General features: G+C 49.1%; 1 protein-coding gene across 1 annotated transcript in view; it reads left to right on the top strand.

The window, feature by feature from the left end:
- The window catches only part of ASTN1 (astrotactin 1), a 284812-nt gene that overhangs the window by 248491 nt on the left and 14652 nt on the right, over positions 1-21669 (top strand). Inside the window, exon 17 of the mRNA XM_048498038.1 lies at positions 17893-18161. Coding sequence (XP_048353995.1) covers positions 17893-18161 — 269 coding nt within the window. The remainder of the gene's footprint in view (positions 1-17892; positions 18162-21669) is intronic.

Here is a 21669-nt window from a genome sequence, read left to right as displayed (position 1 = left end):
TCCAGCAGGTTCTCACAGCCCCGCCCAGGAATGCCCCTCCCCCAGAATGCCCGCACACGGCCCCGTTGTGCCCCGCCCAGCCCCATTTGCGCCACGCCACAGTTTGAATCCCACCACCATGGGAACCTGTTACTAAAATTTTTGGATCTTAAATAGATCCCACCACTGGCTATCCTGCCCAAGACTTATCTCAATTAGGATGGATTTTTCAAGATCAGGATCATTTATATGTTAAGAGTTCTTGAAAATAAATCTCCATTTCACTACTATCACTCTTATTCAGGGCAGAATGCTTAATGGGCCAAATGTTGAAGGTGTGAACCTAATGTTGTAGTAGTAGGAGTAGGAGGAGGAGGAGGAGGAGGAGTTTTTTATATCCCACTTTTCTCTACCTTTAAGGAGACTCAAAGCAGCTTACAAACGCCTTCCCTTCCTCTCCCCACAACAAACATCTTGTGAGGAAGATGGGGCTGAGAGAGTTCTGAGAGAATTGCGACTAGCCCAAGGTCACTCAGTAGGTTTCATGTGGAAAAGTGGGGAAACTCCACATGGGGTGGGGAATCAAACCCAGTTCTCCAGATTAGAGTCCGCCGCTGTTAACCACTACACCACACCGGTGTATATCAAGACACCTGGGCTTTGAAAGAGCATTTCAGATGTTTCCCTTGAATACCACTGATTGTCCATTCGTGTCTTCAGCTTTCCACCTAGAAATATGACTAACCAACCTAGCAAATATGGGTGTCTAACCCTACATACTAGGCAGCTGACCAGATGGTCCATTGCCAGGGGCTCCTGGCTAACTTAGGAAATCTCAGGCAATATGGTTCCGCACGCCTAAACTCATGGTGCAACATTCAGCTAAATGTGTGTGTGTGGGGGGGGGGGGGTAGAATAAATACCTGTGACTCAGAAAAGCTCATAGTGAAATAAGTGTTGTTGGTTTGGAAAAAAACCAGTGATAGAACATCTGCTTTGGAGGCACAAGATGCCAGGTTCAATTTCCAGTATCTCCAGCACCAGGATCAAGTAGTGGATGAAAGGGAAGACCCCTGCCCAAGACCCTGACGAGCTGCTGTCAGTTGATGTAGACAAAACTGACCTTGACAGACCACTGGTTTGATTCCAGATAAGGCACCTTCATGTGTTTATCTTGGGGAAAGGACTGGATACTGGACATCACATAAAGGCTCATTCACCCCCTTCTTTCTCTGACACTGAACGGCTTAACTATTGAGTGCTTTACAGCAGAGAAGAGGTCCTTGGGCAATCAATACTGGTGGCTGTAGTGCAAAATGTAGCTCGGCCTATATTCCCTCCCATACTAACTTTGACTAGATGCTGAATTCATTTGGCAACTGCATTTGTTGATTTTTTTAAAAAAATGAAACTCTCCCACACTGCTGCAATGCATTTTCCAAACCCCAGCGTTTTCTCTTTTTCATGTCTCAGGCAACACCCGCTCAGAATCTCTCTTTCTTTAGATCTTGCATTTTCTCTTTTCTTCTCACCACGCCGCTCATTTTTTGCTTCTCTTCAGTCTTGTCACCTGCCACATTCTCTGCTTCACTCTCCTTTCTCCCCCCCCCCCATGGTGCACGTCAAGAGCTTAATATCGATTGAAAAATTGCCAGAGATAAACGATCCGCGGTCGCTGCTGCTTTCTTCCACCCGGCCTGCTAAGCAGAAATTTAAAGCTATCCCAAAGCGGTCTATTTCCATCACAATGGGGAGGCTAAGAAATGCTCTGTCTCTTCTCGGTGCCTTCCTCCTCCTTTAACAACCTTGTTTTCTTTGTGGGTGTTTCTTAGCTGAGACCCCCCCCCCCCCATACACACCTGCCTATTCTCTGTAAAAACAGGGGGCCTATTGACAGCAGATGTTGTGAAGGAAATGGAATTATTAACTCAGACACAAATGTTTTGTCTCCAGCTCTCCTTAAAATTTGGTTTCTCAGACTTCTAGATCAAAGGGTGAGATGTTTACCGAAAATTGGTACAGTCAGTGTTATTATGTACCACTGGATCTTTCCAGTTACAAACCGCTTCTGGTCAGAGTAGACAGTAATGACCTTGGTAGAGCAGTGGTCTTGAGCAGCTTAAATGAGTGGCCCTGACTCAGTGATAAAGCATCTGTTTTACATGCAGAAGGTTCCAGGTTCAATCCCTGGCATGTCTAGTTGAAAGAATTAGATAAAATAATTAGATAAGACGGGATGAGGCCCTACTACTTCTAGTCAGAGTGGACAATACTGATCTTGGCAGACTGATGACCTCACCCAATATAAGGCAATTTCATATGGGCACTCTGACTCAAGTTTTCCCAACATGGCGCTAGTATTTCCCCAACATCTGCTCAGCTTTTCAGAAAGTGGGCAGGGCCATTATAAGAGAGGGCTTATTACTGACTGCCCTCATTCAAATGAAAGGATTTGCCACAGCTGCAGTAGCAACCATTGGAGAATAAGGAGGACAGGTAGCCTTCCCTCTTCAGACTTTCCTTTTTTAAATTCTTCTTCTTTCCTCCTCCATAGGCTTTCCTTTGTTTCTTTTTGTTCCCCAATATTTTCTCCCTCCTCTCAGGCTTTCCTTCATTGGTTTTTATTCCGTTTGTGGTTCTTTTGCACAATTGCTTTGCTTCCTATGGCAGCCATTTTTGTTCTTTCAGCATCCATTTGCAGGTAGCATTCACTGCACCCTCTCAAAATAACAGAAGTGCCTGCTGGCTCAAGCAAGTTGTGGACTTCTCCTTTAACCACTACTCTGTAAGGATCTCTCATACAATGCCTTGACCCAGGTCCTCCCTAGTCACTAAGCTGGCTTTAACTAGTTCAAAAGAAGGAGGCATCACGTTCATCCTTCCCTTTAGGAGGAGCAGCAGCAGAAGGCCATTGCTTTCACATCCTGCATGTGAGCTCCCAAAGGCACCTGGTGGGCCACTGCGAGTAGCAGAGTGCTGGACTAGATGGACTCTGGTCTGATCCAGCAGGCTAGTTCTTATGTTCTTAGGTGTCATTCCAGAGTCCTCTTGGGCAACATCTTGTTTCTGAAAGAGAAGGCCATCAAGTTATAACAGTTATGTCCATGCACCTTCTGCATCTCTCTGTTCTAGATTGCTCACAATAGGGCGGTTTCCAGATAAAAGGGTATATACACACTGCCCTTTTAATGAATTGCAAGGAAGGTATGATGGAGTTTGAGCTGGGGAAAATCAGGAAGCCTGTAGAGTGCCAGTTGGGCCATCACAGTCAAGTCCTCTTCTGCAAAGGTTCATCAGGAATGTGATCACCATGACCTTATTTGGGAAGAGATCCACCCTGAGGAGAACTTACAAGAGGGGTGGTTGTGCAATGTGGTCATCAGCCTCCTAAAAACCAGCCTTGCAATGAAATATGAATGAGCAAAAATCGTGAGCTGGCCTCTTAGGCCCATTCTTAACATTGCTTGTCCCACAAACTGCCCCAGGGAGTGGCATCTAGGCTGGCTGTTGTCCCATAGTTCCAAGCTAGTCAGCTAATAGCTTCCATCAGATTCCAGGATAGTTAACTATGGTGCAATACCAGTAGTGTTGGGTTTGGTCATAGGAATTCATGCCCAAAATAGAGTGTATCTGGGTCACTTATATGAAGCCAGAACTCATATATCAAAGCTGCCTTTTACGGAGTCAGATCAGGGACGTAAGTATAGATTTTTTTTATGGGGGGTCTGGGTTGGGGGGGCATGCCCCCACATGCCCCTGGAGAGACCAGAGAGCCCAAATACTCTTTTTAAACCTGGGTGGCATCAGTAAGAGACTCTCGTGATGATACCTCCCAGGTCTGGTGAAGTTTGGTTCAGGGGGTCCAAAGTTATGGACCCTCAAAGGTATAACCCCCATCTTCTATTAGCTCCCATTGGAAACAATGGGGGATGGGGCACCCCCTTTGGGAGTCCATAGCTTTGGACCCCCTGAACCAAACCTCACCAAACCTGGGTAGTATCATCAGGAGAGTCTCCCAAAAAAATCCCTGAAATTTTGGTGGTGCTAGCCTAAAAACTGCGCCCCCTGCAGGCCACAAACCAAATAATACTAAAAATACAAAAAACCCACAAACTGGGGGCGGAGCTTCAGACATGCAATGGGGGGTTGAATCCGAGAACCCCCCCTTACCTTTGTCCTTGATCGGATAATTAGTGTGACCAACTCAGAACTATCACCTCTGACTACAGTGGTTCTCTGAGAACTCAAAAGAGATTGTTACTCATTCTGTTGCTTGAAATCTTGCTAGCAGATACCAGGTACTTGACACAGATTTTTCTACAATGCAAAAGGTATGCTTTCTTCTTGAGCTAGGAGATCTCTATGTGTGGTAGATCACCTTCAAAGACGAGATGTCCTCATGAATTGGAAGTCCAGATTTATATGACTGCACGGGTCATAATTTTCCTGTAACTAACAGTTTTCAGGGGAAAGTCTTCATTCTAAAGTGCAGATTGATTTCTAAAGACCTAGTTCTCACCAAGGTGATGCCGCAGTATCTGGACTGAATTTATTTATTTGGTGGCGGTGGTGGAAAGGGCCATCAAATCACAGAGACCCCATAGGGTTTTCAGGAAGAGGCAAACAGGTGGTTTGTCATCACCTGCTTCTGCATAGCAACCTTGAAAGTTCTTGGTGGTCACCTATCCAAGGGCTATCCAGAGCCCACTCTGCTGAGCTTCTGAGATCAAGCTAGTTTGGGCCATCTAGGTCAGGACATTTATTTACGTTATTTTAGACATTTATACCTTGCTCTTCTCCCAAGTGTTACTTACAAGATTGTTCTCTTCTCTGCCATTTTATCTTTGTTACAAAAATCCTGTGAGGTGAGGCTAAGAAAGGGAGTGACTAGACTGGGGTTACCCAGTTTGTTTCCCTAGCAGAGGCGGGATTTGAGCCTGGCTGTCCGAGTTCTAGTGTGACACTGTGACCATAACACCACTTCAGATGTTCACCTGGTGGCACGGTTCTGCCTGTCCTGTCTGCTGCTTTCAGCTGGATGAGAATACGTTCCACTATAGTTGTAATGTCTCTTAGTTGCAGCAAACTCAGCAATCCTCAGACATGCTCATAGGACAGAAGTATAGTTTAATAGCGAGAGAAGCCTGGGGACACTAAGTCATAGACAGAGAACAAGAACTATTGAAGAACAACAACCGGTTCATGATAAAACACTAGGCTTAATAAGTATCAGGTGTGCCAGGGGAATAATCCTATTTTAAGGAACATACATCACAATAGTTCTTAAAGCCCAAATTGCTTTAAGGGTTTTCTCATCCACCATCAATACGCCCCCCCCCCCGCCCGCCCCCCCAGCAGCAGAAGAGGAATGGGTATAAGGAGGGTTCAGGGTGATGTCCATAGCAGTGGGTCTGTGGCATCTACATTAGAGACTTGTCAGGTTACAATGCTACACTGAACACTGGATGCTGTATCAGTCACCCCTTTAGAAATCCATACACAGAGCATACACAGATGCCAAAAGAGAAAAGGGTCACCCTGTACTGCTGTTTATAAGGTAAAGAGAATAATATGGCAGATTAGCTCATCAGAACAGCATGTGTGGTCCCTGTGCTGGGAAATGGAAGAATGCAGCCTGTAGATTTTGAGATGGTTTGTCACACACCTCTTTCTAACCAGATTGCTGAGGGGGAGCTACAAATTCAGCAATTACTGGGGGCAGTGCAGCTGTTGCACAGCTTAGGAGAGCAAGAAAAGGACTACAGCCAGGTGTTCGCAATACCTGCAGCGAGAAGCTGCCCGGAGCCTCCGTCAACGGCAACCTAAGCAAATATACAAAAGCCTTCAAAGCGATCGTTCCCCCACGTCCTCCAGTGGCATCGCTGTGTAAATTTGCTAGCAGAGCTCTACGTCTGGATAAGAAGCAGCTGAAGCCAGAATTTTTCTCCTTCTCAGTTGAAAGTGGTTGGCAGCTCGGAGGCTCAGAACTGACAAGCAGAGCTTTAACTTTTCATCTTGGATACGGTGGCTGTTTCTCCCACACAGAGGAAATGGTGTACCGCTGTGTGGGCATTCAGGAAACTCATAACTCTGTGACATCGGTGTATTTTTCTTTGGGAAAATAATCTTCCAGTCTCCCAGTTCAAAGCCAGGGAGGAAAATCAAATCCGCCAATTTCTTTTCTTGTCTAATGCTGCACGATGGTTGGAGGGGAAAGCAGTTTGGGGGGCTGCTGAGGGCACGGGGCTACCCTTTCCCTGCCTTCTTGGTCTTACCCAGTCCCACCCATGACTCCACTGAGCCCCACCCCCAGCAATCCTGAAAGGCAGAGAGCAAATTGAAAGGTGTGAAACTAAACACAGCCCTTGAAGATTCGTCCCTGATATGCTTCACAACTTTCCAGGCTGGTGGGCCAGCTCTGAAGGGTGAAATTTATTCTGTTTGGGATCTGCTTGAACTGAGCAAACCAGCTGCTGGGTTGTTGTACAAAATGGAAGGTTTAGTTGGCGCAAATGGGCTTTTTTTTCTTACTTCATTACCTAGGGTTGAGTCCTGCAGATCTGTTTTCCTGTGGTGCCAGGAGCTTTGATGCAAGAGATGTTCAGTTCCAGGGAAACTCCTGGAAAGGGAACCTGGCATAGGATTTCCAATATACTGGGTTTAGGGTAGACAAGAATATATACACCCATCACACCACCCTTTCACTGTGAGCAATAAAAGAACAACAGCAAGTTCAGGGATTATTCAGACGAAGGTACTGAATGAAGTTGCTTCTATCTATCTATCTATCTATCTATCTATCTATCTATCTATCTATCTATCTATCTATCTATCTATCTATCTATCTATCTATTTATTTATTTATTTATTTATTTATTTATTTGACTTAATAAACTGCTGTCCCCCGAAGGGCTCAGAAGGAGGAGGAGTTTGGATTTATATCCCCCCTTTTCTGAAGAAGACTCAAAGGGGCTTACAATCTCCTTGCCCTTCCCCCCTCACAACAAACACCCTGTGAGGTGGGTGGGGCTGAGAGAGCTCCGAAGAACGGTGACTAGCCCAAGGTCACCCAGCTGATGTGCGTGGGAGTGCCCAGGCTAATCTGAATTCCCCAGATAGGCCTCCACAGTTCAAGCGGCAGAGCGGGGAATCAAACCCGGTTCCTCCAGATGAGAATGCACCTGCTCTTAACCACTACGCCACTGCTATGTGTCCATCAGGGTGGATCTTATTTATTTATTTATTTATCAGTCTTATATACCGCCCAATCCCCGAAGGGCTCTGGGCGGTTAACAACATAAAATTTCAGATACATATAGACTGTAAATAATTTAAATTAGATTTAAAATGCAGCAAATAATAAACAATAAACAATGCCCGCAATTCCTATTAGACCCTCCCAGGAGGGGAGAAGAGCATGGGTCACATAGATAGTAATAGGCCCAAACATAGGAGGGTGAAGGGGGCACACAGTCAACGGCTGGACACTCCAAAGGCCCGGTGGAACAACTCCGTCTTGCAGGCCCTGCGGAACTCACCAAGGTCCCGCAGGGCCCGGACAGCTGGAGGAAGAGTGTTCCACCAGGCAGGGGCCAGGGCTGTAAAAGTCCTGGCCCGAGTGGAGGCCAGCCGCATCATTGAGGGGCCAGGGACTACCAGCAAATTGGCCTCTGCTGAGTGCAGAGGCCTAGTAGGGACATATGGGGTAATGCGGTCCCGGAGGTATGAGGGTCCCAGGCCACGTAAGGCCTTAAAGGTAAGCACCCATACCTTGAAGACAATCTGGAATTCAACCGGGAGCCAGTGCAAGCGACACAGTATTGGTCGAATATGGTCACGGAAAGCGCCTCCCGTGAGCAGACGGGCCGCTGCATTCTGGACCAGTTGTAACTTCCGGATCAACCTCAATGGTAGGCCCGCGTAGAGCGAGTTACAATAGTCCAACCTGGAGGTGACCGTTGCATGGATCACCGTGGCCAGGTCTGCGTGGGAGAGGAAGGGAGCCAGCCGCCGGGCCTGTCGAAGATGGAAAAACGCAACCCGGGTTATATGGGCCACCTGGGTCTCCATTGAAAGAGACGAATCCAGGTGGACCCCCAGGCTGCGGACTGAGGGGGCCGGCGCCAATAAGGCCCCCTCCCACACCGGCGGCTGGAAATTCCCCCCCTCCCCACGACCAAGCCAGAGGATCTCCAAATCTTCGATGGGTTGCGTTTTAACCTGCTCTGTTGCAACCAACCACCAACTGCCTCCACGCACTGCTGGAGAGCTGCAGGGGCGATGATCGCCCCCCCCTCCATCAACACAATGAGCTGAGCGCCATCAGCGTCCTGATGACAGACCAGCCCAAAGCTCCGTACCAGCTGAGCAAGGGGTCGCATGTAGATATTAAATAACAGCGGGGACAATAGCGCTCCCTGAGGCACCCCACAATGAAGTGGGCACCGCCGGGAGGCTTGGTCCCCACACCACACTTGCTGACTCCGATCCCGGAGGAACAAGGCAATCCATTGAAGGACAGTGCCCCGCACCCCGGAAGCGGCCAGCCGGTGGGCCAAAAGATCGCGGCCGACCATATCAAAGGCTGCGGTCAGATCTAACAATACCAGCAGCGCCGATCCGCCTCGGTCAAGCTGCATACAGAGCGTACCTGTGAAGGCGACGAGAACCATCTCCGTCCCATGCCCAGCACGGAAGCCAGACTGGAAGGGATCAAAGGCCGATGTGTCATCCAGGAAACCATGAAGCTGCTCCAACACCACTCTCTCAATTACCTTCCCCAGAAACGAAAGATTCGAGACGGGGCGGTAATTGGCCAGATCGCCAGGATCTAAGGATGGTCTTTTCAAGAGTGGGCGGACCACTGCCTCCTTCAACCCACCCGGAAAGGCTCCTTGCTCAAGGGAGCCATTGATAATCTTCAACAGGTGGGGTCGTAGCTCCTCCCGGCAAAGCTTAACAAGCCAGGAGGGGCACGGATCCAGAGGACAGGTAGTAGGTCTAACAGCAGCCAAGGCCCTGTCAACAGTGGCTTCGGAGAGCAGGGAAAACTGGGCAAAACATGGGCCTGAAGACGGCAAGGGAGCCTCCAGTTCACTAATTGTAGACAAAGTGTGGGGAAGGTCCTGGCGGAGTGATGTGATTTTATCCGCAAAAAAAGCTCATGAATGCCTCACAGCTAATAGTCAATTGAGAATTTATAGAACCCTCCGACAAGGAGGTCAAAGACCGAATCACACGAAACAATTGTGCCGGGCGAGAGCTAGCGGATGCGAGAGAGGAGGAGAAGAAAGCCCTCTTCGCCTCCTTCGTCGCCATCTCGTAGGCCTTCATAAACGTCCTATAAGATGTTCGCGCCACTTCGTCACGAGATTTCCTCCACGCTCGCTCCAGACGTCTGAGGCCCCCTTCCATATGGCCCGGAGCTCCACAGTATACCATGGGGCTCCGCCCGAGAACGAGGCGCAGAGGACGCCGGGGGGCAACAACCTCGATGGCATCGGAGAGCCGGGAATTCCAATCCTCCACCTGCTCATCGAGTGTGCCGGCAGGTTCAGGATCCCGCAGAGCATTCAGGAAACCAATTGGATCCATAAGTCTCCGCGGGCGGGCATAAATCAGCCCGTCGCCTAGACAGGGTTGGCGCGGCAGGTCCATCCGAACCTTCAGGGCAAAATGGTCGGACCATGGCACTCTATCTATAGAGGATACGACCAAGTCAATCCCCGAACCGAAGACCAAATCCAGCGTGTGACCAGCCTCATGAGTGGGGCCAGAGTTTACTAAGGAGAGGCCTAGTGTCGCCATGGATGACACCAGGTCCACGGCCGCCGCACAGGAGGCGGTATCGACATGGACGTTGAAGTCACCCAGGACAATAAGTCGAGGGAACCGCAACGCCCAGTCAGCCACCACCTCCAGCAACCGTGGCAGGCCGTCCCCAGGTGCGCTAGGCGACCGGTACACCAAAAGGACGGCCAACCTCTCCAAGGCCAACCACTCTAGGCCGACACATTCCATGCCGGTGATCTCCGGGACAGGGACAGCCCTGAAGGGAATTGAATCACGGATGAACATCGCCACAGTTCTGCGCCGGCCCTGAGTTCGAGCCCGGTGGAGACATGCGAAACCTGGTGGCGCGACCTCGCCCAAGGCGACGGTCTCACCGTCATGCACCCAGGTTTCGGTGATGCAAGCCAGGTCCATCTGTTGATCTCCGAGATAGTCCCGGAGAACTGCGGTCTTATTATTGATGGACTTGGCATTGAACAACACCAGGGACGAAGCAGGGTATTTTCTCTGAACCCAACCACTCTCATTCCTCGGGATAGGACGGAGGTCAGAAGGCGAGCGAGCATAACCATATCTCGTCCGTCTTCTATCATAAGGCCGCCGCCTACCGTCATAATTACCCCGTCCCATTAACACTGGAATCCCTGGCCCCATGAGTGGTGCCCCCATCCCTCTATCTCCCCGCTATCTACATATTTGGAAAAGGGCTTTGCTTCAGTGGAGATTCTTCCAACCCCAGCTCGGTGCTTTGTTCTCATTCAATAGCTGTGTACTCCTGCTGATTCTCCTAAGGAGCTCTGGGCAGTAGGTGTGAAGTCGTGCCATTTTATTCTGATAGTATTGCTACGAATAAAAGAGTGGCAGGTGCCTCAAGGCCATCCATAAGCTTAGTCTGTGTGGTGATTTGACTTCAGTTTTCCTTCTGCAGAGTGATCATTCTATCGAACAGACTTTTTCTTATGTCAAGTCACAGCCAACTTATGGTGGCCCCGAAGGGTTTTCAGGGCAAGAGATGTTCAAAGATGGCTTGCCATTGCCGCCTTCTGCATAGCAACTCTAGACTTTTTTGGTAGTCTCCCAATCAAGTGCTAATCTGAGATGACCCTGCTTAGCTTCTATATCTGACAAGCTTAGGCTAGCCTACTAGCTCTTTAATTCCAGACCAGGGTGATAGATAATAGCCTCTCATTCCACTGAAAGATACACAGTGTGGCATGCAGAAACTGTATTTATTTGGCTCCCAAGGCTGTTAGGATGCAGCCCTTTTTCCCCATATGCAGAGGCCCCTGGAAGATGAATTGTGCATCCACCTTCAAGCAGAGGCGTAGCTCCAAGGGGTGTGTGTGACGCACCGGGCACGCACCCCTGTGGGGGTGTGGTGAGCATATGGCAGGGGCATTCGGTGGCGGAGCAGGGGTGCAGGACTCACTTTCCCCCCCTTGCTACGCCTCTACCTTCAAGCACTGAATGTGCACGTCTGCATTCTATCCCTATTCAAAGCCCAGTGATTTGGAGAACTTGCACCATAACATATTTCCAGAACTTTCCTTGGAAGTGTATGTTTCCGCCAGGGCCAGATTTGAGGGGGGTGGAGGCAGTGCCTGCACTAGGCAGCACACAGAGGAGCAAAGCAGCAGCACAAATTATATTTTTTAAAGTATGTCTGTCTGTACTTTTGCCCCCATTCAAAAACATGTAGATTCAAACCTTCTGTATCATTCTCTGCCGTTATGTTGCTCTCAAGAGCCTTCCTGGAGCTTCCCTTCCACAGAGCTACAAAACTATAGAAAGAAAAGAACTAGTTTGCTCCAGATGGGGGGCAGCAGGTGGCCATGGGGAGAGCTCCCTAAGTGGCCTGGCAAGCAGAGAGGGAAACGAGCCTGCTTCATACACATCGGCACAAAGTCGACAAGGCACCACCCCAGCTTCTGTAGCAGCCGCCGTTGCCGCCAGCGCGAACAGTTGGCATTAAATTTAGAATAGAAACCAATTAAAAGATAACAAGCGAACATAAGAGAACATATGCTCAGGATAGCAAGATTCTAAGTGTTTAAAAAAACATGACCTCCAGCTATCACAAGGGAAGTTTAAATATTGTTTCGAAAGCCCAGCAAAAGTATTTCCATGCAGATCTATCTGGCTGCCAGAGACTGCGTTGACCTCTCAGCCAGGCAATTTGTATTAATGAGGGGGGAGGCAGGCCAATAGGGTGGCTTAGCGGAAGGAGTTTAGAAGAACTCAGCTGGGCCTGTGAATGCTCTGATGCAACCCAAAGAGGCACTGGGGGGCAGGAGGCAGTCCCGATTGCTGCCTTTCAAATATATTGCCCTGATTAACAAGATTATGTAAATGTTTCTTTTAAAAAAAATAGTAATGTGCTCAGTGGTGGGATCCAAAAATTTTAGTAACAGGTTCCCATGGTGGTGGGATTCAAACTGTGGCGTAGCGCCAATGGGGCTGGGCGGGGCACGACGGGGGCGTGGCTGGGCATTCTGGGGGCAGGGCATTCTTGGGCAGGGCTGTGGCAAGGACGCAGCCACTGCGCCGGCCCTTGGGCAGGAAATGAATGCATGCAGGCGCAGGCTGCCACGCACACCAGTTCACCTCCTGCTGGACTGCTTCAAGTTCTGCGCGCTACTGCTGAGAGGAGGGGCGTAACAAAGGCAAAAATCATGTGGCAAAATCACCAATTAGTAACCCCCCTCTCGGCACACACAAATAATTAGTAACCTACTCTCGGGAACCTGTGAGAACCTGCTGGATCCCACCTCTGAATGTGCTCAGTTGGCGTGCCACCTGTGGGATCTCATAGGTGGGACTTTGCAGTTCTGCAAAAACAGAAGGGTAATGAGCAAGGGGCACTTGAGAAGCAGGGGAGCAGATCCGGCAATCAAAGCTATCCCTGCAGGTTGCAGCCGGCAAAGCTGGGACACAGGTCGAATCACGTCAATTGAGTCCCTGCGGTCTGATTGCAGTCACACATTTGGTGCCAAACGGCAGCCCTCTGCTTTGTTTGCTTGACAAAAAGTTTTACTGAATTGGGCCCTTGGTCTTCCAAAGTCGGCACAGCCCACTGTGACTGGCAGCCGTTCTTCCTGATAATTGCTGCAGATCTAACATATTAAAGTCACAGCTAGAACAGTCAGTTGAAAAGACAGCCAGCGTGGTGTAGCGGTTAAGAGCAGGCGGATTCTAATCTGGAGAACTGGGGCTGATTCCCCACTCCTCCATCTGAGTGGCAGAGGCTTTTCTGGTGAACCAGATGCTTTTCTGCACGCCTACATTCCTGCTGGGTGACCTTGGGCAAGTCACAGTTCTCTTGGAATTCTCTCAGCCCCACCTACCTCACAAGGTGTCTGTTGTGGAAAGAGGAAGGGAAAGGAGCTTGTTTTTACAGGAGAGAAAGGTGGGGTATAAATCCAAACTCCTCCTCCTCCTCTTCTTCTCCTCTTCCTCCGGCTGAAGTCTTTTGCATTGTGTCCTACCAGATCCCTTTAACAGGAGATGCCAGAGACTGAACCCAGGGCTTTCTGCATACAAGGCAGATGTTCTAACACTGGTCAATGGCCACTCCCCAAGATCCTCAAGTCCGGATGACTTGGACACAAGCCCCTGCCCTATAACGACCACTGGAGAGTACCTGCCCTTTTTCTCCTCAACCAGACAGGCCTTTCATTTTTCAGGAGATTTCCCAGCAATGGGCTGGCCTGGCAGGCCACTGACGGCCAGGAGCAAGCTATGCCAAGCAGCCTGGGCCGACAGTGCCCAAATGGCCACTCAGCTCCAATCCAGGACGCAGCAGTGCCAAGTATGGGCATGGGTTCACCCAGTCAGATCTCTTGGCTCAACTTGCTCCTGGGTTATTTGGACAGCATGGTCAGGGTTGCCAACTGGCCAGGAGAAAAATGTCCTGCTTACTGTGTCCAAACGGACAGCTGAAACTTTTCATGGCATGAAGCTAAATAACCTGATAATTGCTGCAGATCTAACTGATGTTAAAGTCACAGGTAGAACAGCCCGTTGAAAAGAGAGGCCCAATAACTTGTTTTCACCCTGATTTGGATGGCCCTGGCTGGTCTGAGCCCATCAAATCTCAAAAGCTAAGCAAGGTCAGTCCTGCTTAGTACTTGGAAGGGAGGCTACCAAGGAATACCAGGGCCCATGATGCATAGGCTGACAGGGGCAAAGCACCTCCGAATCCCTCGTCTTAAAAACCCTACTGGCAGTGGTGAGATCCAAAAATTTTAGTAACAGGTTCCCATGGTGGTGGGATTCAAACAGTGGCGTAGTGCCAATGGGACTGGGCGGGGCACGATGGGGACGTGGCCAGGCATTCCGGGGCGGGGCATTGCTGGGCGGAGCTGTGGCAAGGATGCAGCCGCTGCGCCGGTCCTTGGGCGAGAAACGAATGCACGCAGGCGCAGGCTGCCACGCACGCCTGTGCACCTTCTGCTAGACTGCTTCAAGTTCTGCACACTACTGCTGAGGAGCAGAGGAGGAGTGTAACTAAGGCAAAAATCACGTGGCAAAATCACCAATTAGTAACCCCCTCTCGGCACACACAAATAATTAGTAACCTACTCTCGGGAACCTGTGAGAACCTGCTGGATCCAACCTCTGTCTACTGGGTTGCCAGAGCTTGACTGCAACTTGATGGCACTTTTCACATGCACACATAACTTGTTTACCGAAGTAAAGCCTGGCTATGTTTCTATAGCACCAATGCCATAGAAACACAAAGTAGGCACTAAGTACGGTGTTTCAATGAAGCTTCAAGCCACATTGAGGCAGCCCAGCTAGGGGCTTGACTCAGGTGTAAATGAGCTCAGCCGTGCCAAGTTCATATTTATGTCATCCTTTTTTCCTGGTTCTCCTCCTCTGCCTTTAAAATTCTGTGTATTGTATTGCTATTAAAGGCACAGGATCACGATTCGTTTGCTTTTAAACTAACAACTCTGTGCATGGTATTATTTGGCTAAACTACTGAACATTGGGGAAGCGCTAGAAAGTACTGTTGTTACTGGGGATTTGAACTTCTTTTGCTGTCTAAAAACCACGTCTGCAGCACATCCGCTGTAGAATTGTGATACATACTACAGCCGTTGAGGATAAAAGCAAAATTGTCACATTTAATCTGTCACAGAGATCTCAGACTCTTAAGACCTGCCACAGTCTGTGATTTTATACCACCATCTAGTGGCCACCCGATTATAGGCAGCATTACTTCCATTTCCTTTCCTGGTTTATTTACCTTTCTCCTCTTTTAACACAGATTGAATACATTGATTTTGAACTTCATTGTTCCTTACATAGAGAACAGTACATTACTCTCTGTTCTGAATCACCACAGCCCAGTCCAGCTAAATCTGGTCATCATTGAGTCCCATAGAAAACTACTCGTCATAATTAATTTACCTCATCAATTTCTACGGTGCTTCATTAGAAGAAGAAGAGTTTGGATTTATATTCCCCTACCTTCTCCTGTTAGGAGACTCAAAGAGGCTTACAATCTCCCTTCCCTCCTCCCCCCACAACAAACACCCTGTAAAGTGGATGGGGCTGAGAGAGCTCTGAAGAACTGTGGTCATCCCAAGGTCATCCAGCTGGCGTGTGTTGGTGTACACAAGCCAATCTGGTTCACCAGATAAGTCTCCACAGCTCAAGTGGCAGAGCAGGGGAATCAAACCCAGTTCTCCAGATTAGAGTGCATGTTCAGTAACCAGAATCTCCACTTAAAAGGTAATAGTTGATGTGAGGTCCTGGCCTGGCTGGCTCGGATTAGTCCAACCTCATCAGATCTTGGAAGCTAAGCATGATATGCCTGGTTAGCCTTGAATGGGAGACTGCTAAGGAAATCCCAAGATGACACACAGAGGCAGGCACTGTTTGTCTCTTGCTTGGAAAACTCTGTAGTTAGTTGTTGCTTGACAGCGCTTTCCACCACAGATGATATGGAAGTCCTCAACTGGAGACCCAGGAAAGCCCCTGCATTTTGAAGTGGGCAAAGACAGGTGAACTGTCTGACTCAGGATACGACTACTCCACATGTCCATGCGACTTTAACTGGATTGGGGTCCATCTTCCCAAATGCTGATCCAAATCATCTCTTCTATACATAATTGGCTAAGGGTTCAAACATCCAACAACATACCCTTAGCCAATTAGCATGCAGGATACATAGTGGCCAAAGCCCTGTGCTTCCTGCACTTCAATTGGTCATTGCCACCTGCAGACCACCTGTTCTGCATCCTGGCAAAAGCCTCCCCCAAGCCACGTCGGGCCAAAAAGGCCCAGCAACACCCTTCCCCGCCTCCTCATGGCCCCCCTCCCCCGCAAGCTGCACCAGACTGAAGAGGCCCTCCCCAACCCTTAGCCACCTTTTTGCTACCCTCCCTCCCTCCTACCCACCGCTTGCCACCTTACCCATGTTTTTAATGCCAAAATAAGCCATTGTTGCTAAACCGTTCTCCCTGCAAATTTTATATTTAGAAGAAAAGGAGGAGTTGGAGGAGGAGGAGTTTGGATTTATATCCCCCCTTTCTCTCCTGAAGGAGACTCAAAGGGGCTTACAATCTCCTTGCCCTTCCCCCCGCACAACAAACACCCTGTGAGGTAGGTGGGGCTGAGAGAGCTCCGAGAAGCTGTGACTAGCCCAAGGTCACCCAGCTGGCGTGTGTGGGAGTGTACAGGCTAATCTGAATTCCCCAGATAAGCCTCCACAGCTCAGGCGGCAGAGCTGGGAATCAAACCCGGTTCCTCCAGATTAGATACACCAGCTCTTAACCTCCTACGCCACTGCTGCTCATTTAGCAACTTTATTGCCTGTTCTAGACCTTTATCTGTATAGGCAAGTTAGCATGGGCAACGAAAGCAAATATCAAGTCTATTTGAGCATCCTTACCAAAAACAAACAAAGATAAGTCCACAGGAAGAGGAAGAATTGGTCCTTCTTTTCTATACCATAAGGAATCTCAGATCTGCTTACTATTGCCTTGCCTCCGTCCTCTCACAGTAGGCATCTTTTTAAGGTAGGTGGGTTTGAGAGAGTTGTGGAAAAACCATGACTAGCCCAAGATCACCCAGCAGGCTTCGTGTGAAGGAGTGGAGAAACAAACCTGGTTCACCAAACGAGAGTCTGCCATTCATATCCAGGAGTGGGGAACCAAACCCGGTTCTCCAGATTACAGTCCACTGCTCTTAGTCACTCACCATGCTGGATCTCCAGTAAGGCATACTTGAGTTGGTTTTTGTTCATACAGTCTTCTCTCCCCACCATTGATTCTCATCAGGGCTAGTTCTGTTTGCAAATCATTCAGGATGCCAGTGCTCCACGGGGGCTCAGCTGGCTCCCAGGCACTAGTGGCATGACTGGCATCACCTCCAGGACCAACTTTACCACCAAGGCTTGGACATGTCTGGCCACGACACAGGCCAGGAAAGGTACGGGCACCCCCCACTCACAGTGTCAAAATAGATTGATCCAGCCCTGCTTTGTGCCTACTGCGAACCGTTCTTTTGTTCCAGGAGACAGCTTGTCAACCATGTGACACCGTGATGTGCAGCCCCAATCCAGTTTTTAGTTTTTATTGACAGAAGGGTCATGTGAAGGCTTGGAAGGAAATGGAATTGTGCCTATCAAGATGGACAATGCGGCTGGCAATAGTGTGTTCAGTTCCAAATGTCGCATTTCAGGAAGGATATCAAGAAGACAATTATTCAGCAACCATCTCGGACGCGGAAAGTTTTGACAGGCCGGTCATGCAGGAAGGGTGGTTAAAGAGCTGGTCGTGTTTAGTGTCCATGTTTTTTTTCAAGGCAAAAGGAAAACAAGGTTGATGTCAAAAAAACAAGGATATCAAAACAAAACAAAGGAAGGTGGAGATTTCTAGCAGAGGGTTCCCAGTGCTGAGTCTCAGAATTATTTCCAAGAAATCTGGGACAAATAAACTGGTGTTAAAAGCAATCTGGTAGAATAAATGTTTTCCAGACCGAAATGCACTGTCGGTTCCAGAGAATGGTTACACCTGCGTCGCTACAGTTTCTGTTTTGTATTTCTGCATTTCAAGATGTCAGGTCATGCTGCCCCTGTCTGTTGATTCTTCCTTATGTTGTTTCTTGCAGGTAATTCCCCCTCGGATGAGTCTGAGGAGCGAGAGAGAGACCCCCGGGTCCTTACTTTTCCGGAGTACATTGCCAGTCTATCAGAATCGGGCACTAAACGTATGGCAGCTGGCGTGCGCATGGAGTGCCAAAGCAGGGGCCGTTGCCCTTCTTCTTGCCCCTTGTGCCATGTGACCTCCAGCCCCGAGTCTCCTACTGAACCCATCCTCCTTGAGGTCACCAAAGCAGCACCCCTCTACGAGCTGGTCACCAACAATCAAACTCAGAGGGTGAGTGGCTAATTGTTGGGTGGGGGTGGGAATGCTCCTACCTTCAGCACCACTTGGAATTGTTAGGAAGGTTTGTAACTCTGATATCTTGCCAACAATTCAGGATTTCAAACACCTGGGATTATTTTGTGGAGAAGGCCTGAGTATGGCACAGAGGGAAGAGAAGGGAAGGGAAACACTTGCAGGCTTTGCTCTTAAGTATGAGGTCTAGAAACAGACTTTTAAAAACTAGATTGTCTGGATGCTAAATTCTAGGGAAGGGTGTTAATGAACTTCTCACCAGCAAAATTTCCCCCTGGATTTTGACTCTTTGCATTACTTGACTTTGTTGTGAAATGGCACTGGTGTTTTTTTGTTTTTAAATGTCCGGACTGTACATGCGCAGTTTACCACAGTTTTAGGGTCACTTCGCAGACTACAGAGGCCCTCTGTGTATATCTGTTTGGCAGACATGTTCAGAAAGTTCCATGCATAAAATGTGATTCTCAGACGTTTAGGGGCCCAATTTGTAATTGGACTATGACACACAGATAGAAGGAACTTAAGCCATACATAAACACATATGCTGTTTTCTTGTCCTGAAGGCTATGCACAAGTTCCCCCAATGGGGCAAATAGTGGTCCCTTTAAGCCATTTGGGGTTGGGAAGTCAGTGCAGGGGAAGGCTTAAGTCCCTCTCTGTAATAAAAAAGAAGAGAAGAAAACTAGAAGCTACAGCAATGCACACAGCAATTTCAAAATTAATTTCAGAAATTTTCCTAGTTAAACTAGGTAAAACAAGACACCGGGTGGTGCCAGCCCAGCAGTAATGAATGGAGGGGGAACTGCACCTGGGGCATGAATTGCCCACGTGAGCCCTCCCTGCCCTGACACGCCCCTGGCCCTGCCTCCCCACGTGACTGCAATGGCGGTGCCCGGGACAAGCTGCCCCATATGTCCCCATTGCAGCTACGCGCCTGCAGCCCAAGCAATAAACATGAAAGGGGATACCTAGACATGCCTAGTTTGACAGAGATTCTTTCCCAGGGTATTTATTCCTGTAAATACATTGTGTGAATTTGTGTGTCTTAAGACAGATCTAGGAACATCAAAACACTACAAAGTGAATTAGTGGTCGGTCTGCAAGGGCTGCTCACACAACCGCTTGTCAACAACCCATGTTAGCAGTGAATATTTTATCCACAGGCTGCCTTGATCTGTTCAGAAATAGGAAGAGCTGACCCAATTTTCAGGGAATGTCCCGTCATTTCTATCAGACCCCTGGATTGGAGATTGGCATGGAAAGGGGTTGCGGCCAGGGGTTGCCCCAGATGGGACGTCCCTTCCACGCACACCCTCCTTTTCTGCTGCCCCCTTCAGCCCTGGAGCGGGCAAGGGACTTCACTGGCTTCCACTACTCTGGTTCTGGAACTTTACTGGAGAGGGCCCAAGGGACCCCCTCTGCCCCTGAGGCAACCCCCTGTTCAGTCAAGGCATGCCCTGATGCATGACAGGGAGTGCACAAGAAACAGTGTATTAAACAAATGCTGTAATGAGTAAATAAGAGAGAGCATGCAAAAATTGGGCGGAATTAATACAGGAACCCTACAACTGCACAGGGCAAAATTCACACAGAAAAGAAGCCAGATGGAAAACAACAAATGATCTTAACAGAACCGCCACATTTTGTTCCTGTTGTTACGTTAATACCTGATCCCAGAGGGCCAGACTCAACTTACTGTGGAGGTGAGGGATCAACTCCCCAAGAAAGCAGCTCATCTTCAGGGAGTGAACACACTTCTTCTCCGTGTAGGGCTTTATATGCTCTCTGTCAGAGCTTTGCCTCTTTGACAACAAGGATAGCAATTTGGCTTCTGCTTTTCCCAGTGGCATAGCGTCCAGGAGACGGGGGGGGGGGGCGTCTTGCACTAGGCATGCAGCGGTGCAGGGGTGTGGCGGGGGCAGGGGTGTTCTGGGGGCGGGCGGGGGCATAGCAGGGGTGCAGGGCACACACGTGCCCCGAGCGCAGTTCCTCCTCACTACGGTTCTGGTTTTTCACTCCTATTTTTCCCCAGTCCAACCCGGAAGTTTGAAAGACGCCTGGAAAAATGTAAGCTTGCAGGGAATTGGCAGTGAGACCTGAGCATGACAGAAAAGCTGCCTTGAGGCCACCCGCTAACCTCAGGCTTCGGATCATGACAGATCCTCTTTGTTTTCCCTGTTGCACATATCTCGTTTCACTTTGCCCCCAGTGAATGCACGGGATCCTTAAAGAGGCATTATTAATTTACCGGAAACATTTGTTATACCTCCTCTCAGGAGGAAAAGCAGCACAGTACAGCCTGACCTCATCAGATCCCGGAAGCTAAGCAGGGTCAGTACTTGGAAGGGACCTCTGAGGAAGACTCTGCAGAGCAAGGCCGTGGCAGCCCACCTCTGCTTCTTGCTTGCTTTGGAAGCCCCTTGCTCTCCCAGGGGTTCCCAACTTCTCCTGCGAAGGGGCTTTCGTTTTCTCTCTAGGGTAATGGTAGGATTCAAATAATTTAACAACCAGTTCCGGTGGTGGGATTTAAATAATTTAACAACTGTTTGTTTACAAGCACCATTTTAACAACCGGTTCTGCCGAAGTGGTGCGAATCTGCTGAATCCCACCACTGCTCTAGGGCAGGGGTCTGCAACCTGCATCTCCAGATGTTCATGGACGACAAATCCCGTCAGCCCCATGCTGGCAGGGGCTGATGGGATTTGTAGTCCATGAACATCTGGAGAGCGGCAGGTTGCAGACCCCTGCTCTAGGGTAACTGCTGCCACCACCTGACCTTTGTAGGAATTTCCCACTGGGGAGGTCCAGGGCCCCCCACCTTCCTTGCCAACTCTGAGGCTTCACCTCTGTGTCTCCCACTTCCCCTCTCCTGGGTACCACAGGGATGGTTTATAGCCTGGTGCACTCCTGGAGGAACAGCTGCGTGCAAACTGCCAGCCTTCCCCCTGGCACCCTCTGTTTAATATAGCATGTCCAAGACAGTGAAGATCTATGTGGTACAGAGAACTGCTACCAGCATCCAACATTTAAAAGTGTTTCTTAAAAAGAAATTGTTTATAAGTAATTTCAACACAGCACAGCAAGGGAAGCAAGTCCTCTGTCCCTCTCTCTCTATACATACCCTGTCAGTTGTTAAAATTGGACAGCCTTTTAAGCTTAGGGTATTACAGTTGTCTACAGATTCTCCATTACATGGAAGAAATCCTTCAGCTCCTTGGGCGAGCACATGGTCAAAATGACTGCCGTCTCCAAAACTCAGGCTCGAGCATTGAGTCTTTCAGTGGTCCAACCAGAAGAGCCCTTCCTATACCCCCCAAAATTTTATTAGTTCCCAGCCCCAACTTCAGTCTGGGTCAAGGAATCTTTTCCTGCTGGCTCTAGGTAGCCTCTTCCTGAAGCCCTTCTCTCCTTTCAAGACCTCCAAATCTTTGATACCTGCTTGGAGAAGGAGGAGGACATAACCCATCCTGTTGACTCCACTACCTG

Source organism: Sphaerodactylus townsendi, linkage group LG05 (assembly GCF_021028975.2).
Source record: "Sphaerodactylus townsendi isolate TG3544 linkage group LG05, MPM_Stown_v2.3, whole genome shotgun sequence".
NCBI classification, from domain to species: Eukaryota; Metazoa; Chordata; class Lepidosauria; order Squamata; family Sphaerodactylidae; genus Sphaerodactylus; species Sphaerodactylus townsendi.
Note: the sequence above shows the minus strand (reverse complement) of the source record. Positions and strands in the feature narration are given on the sequence as shown.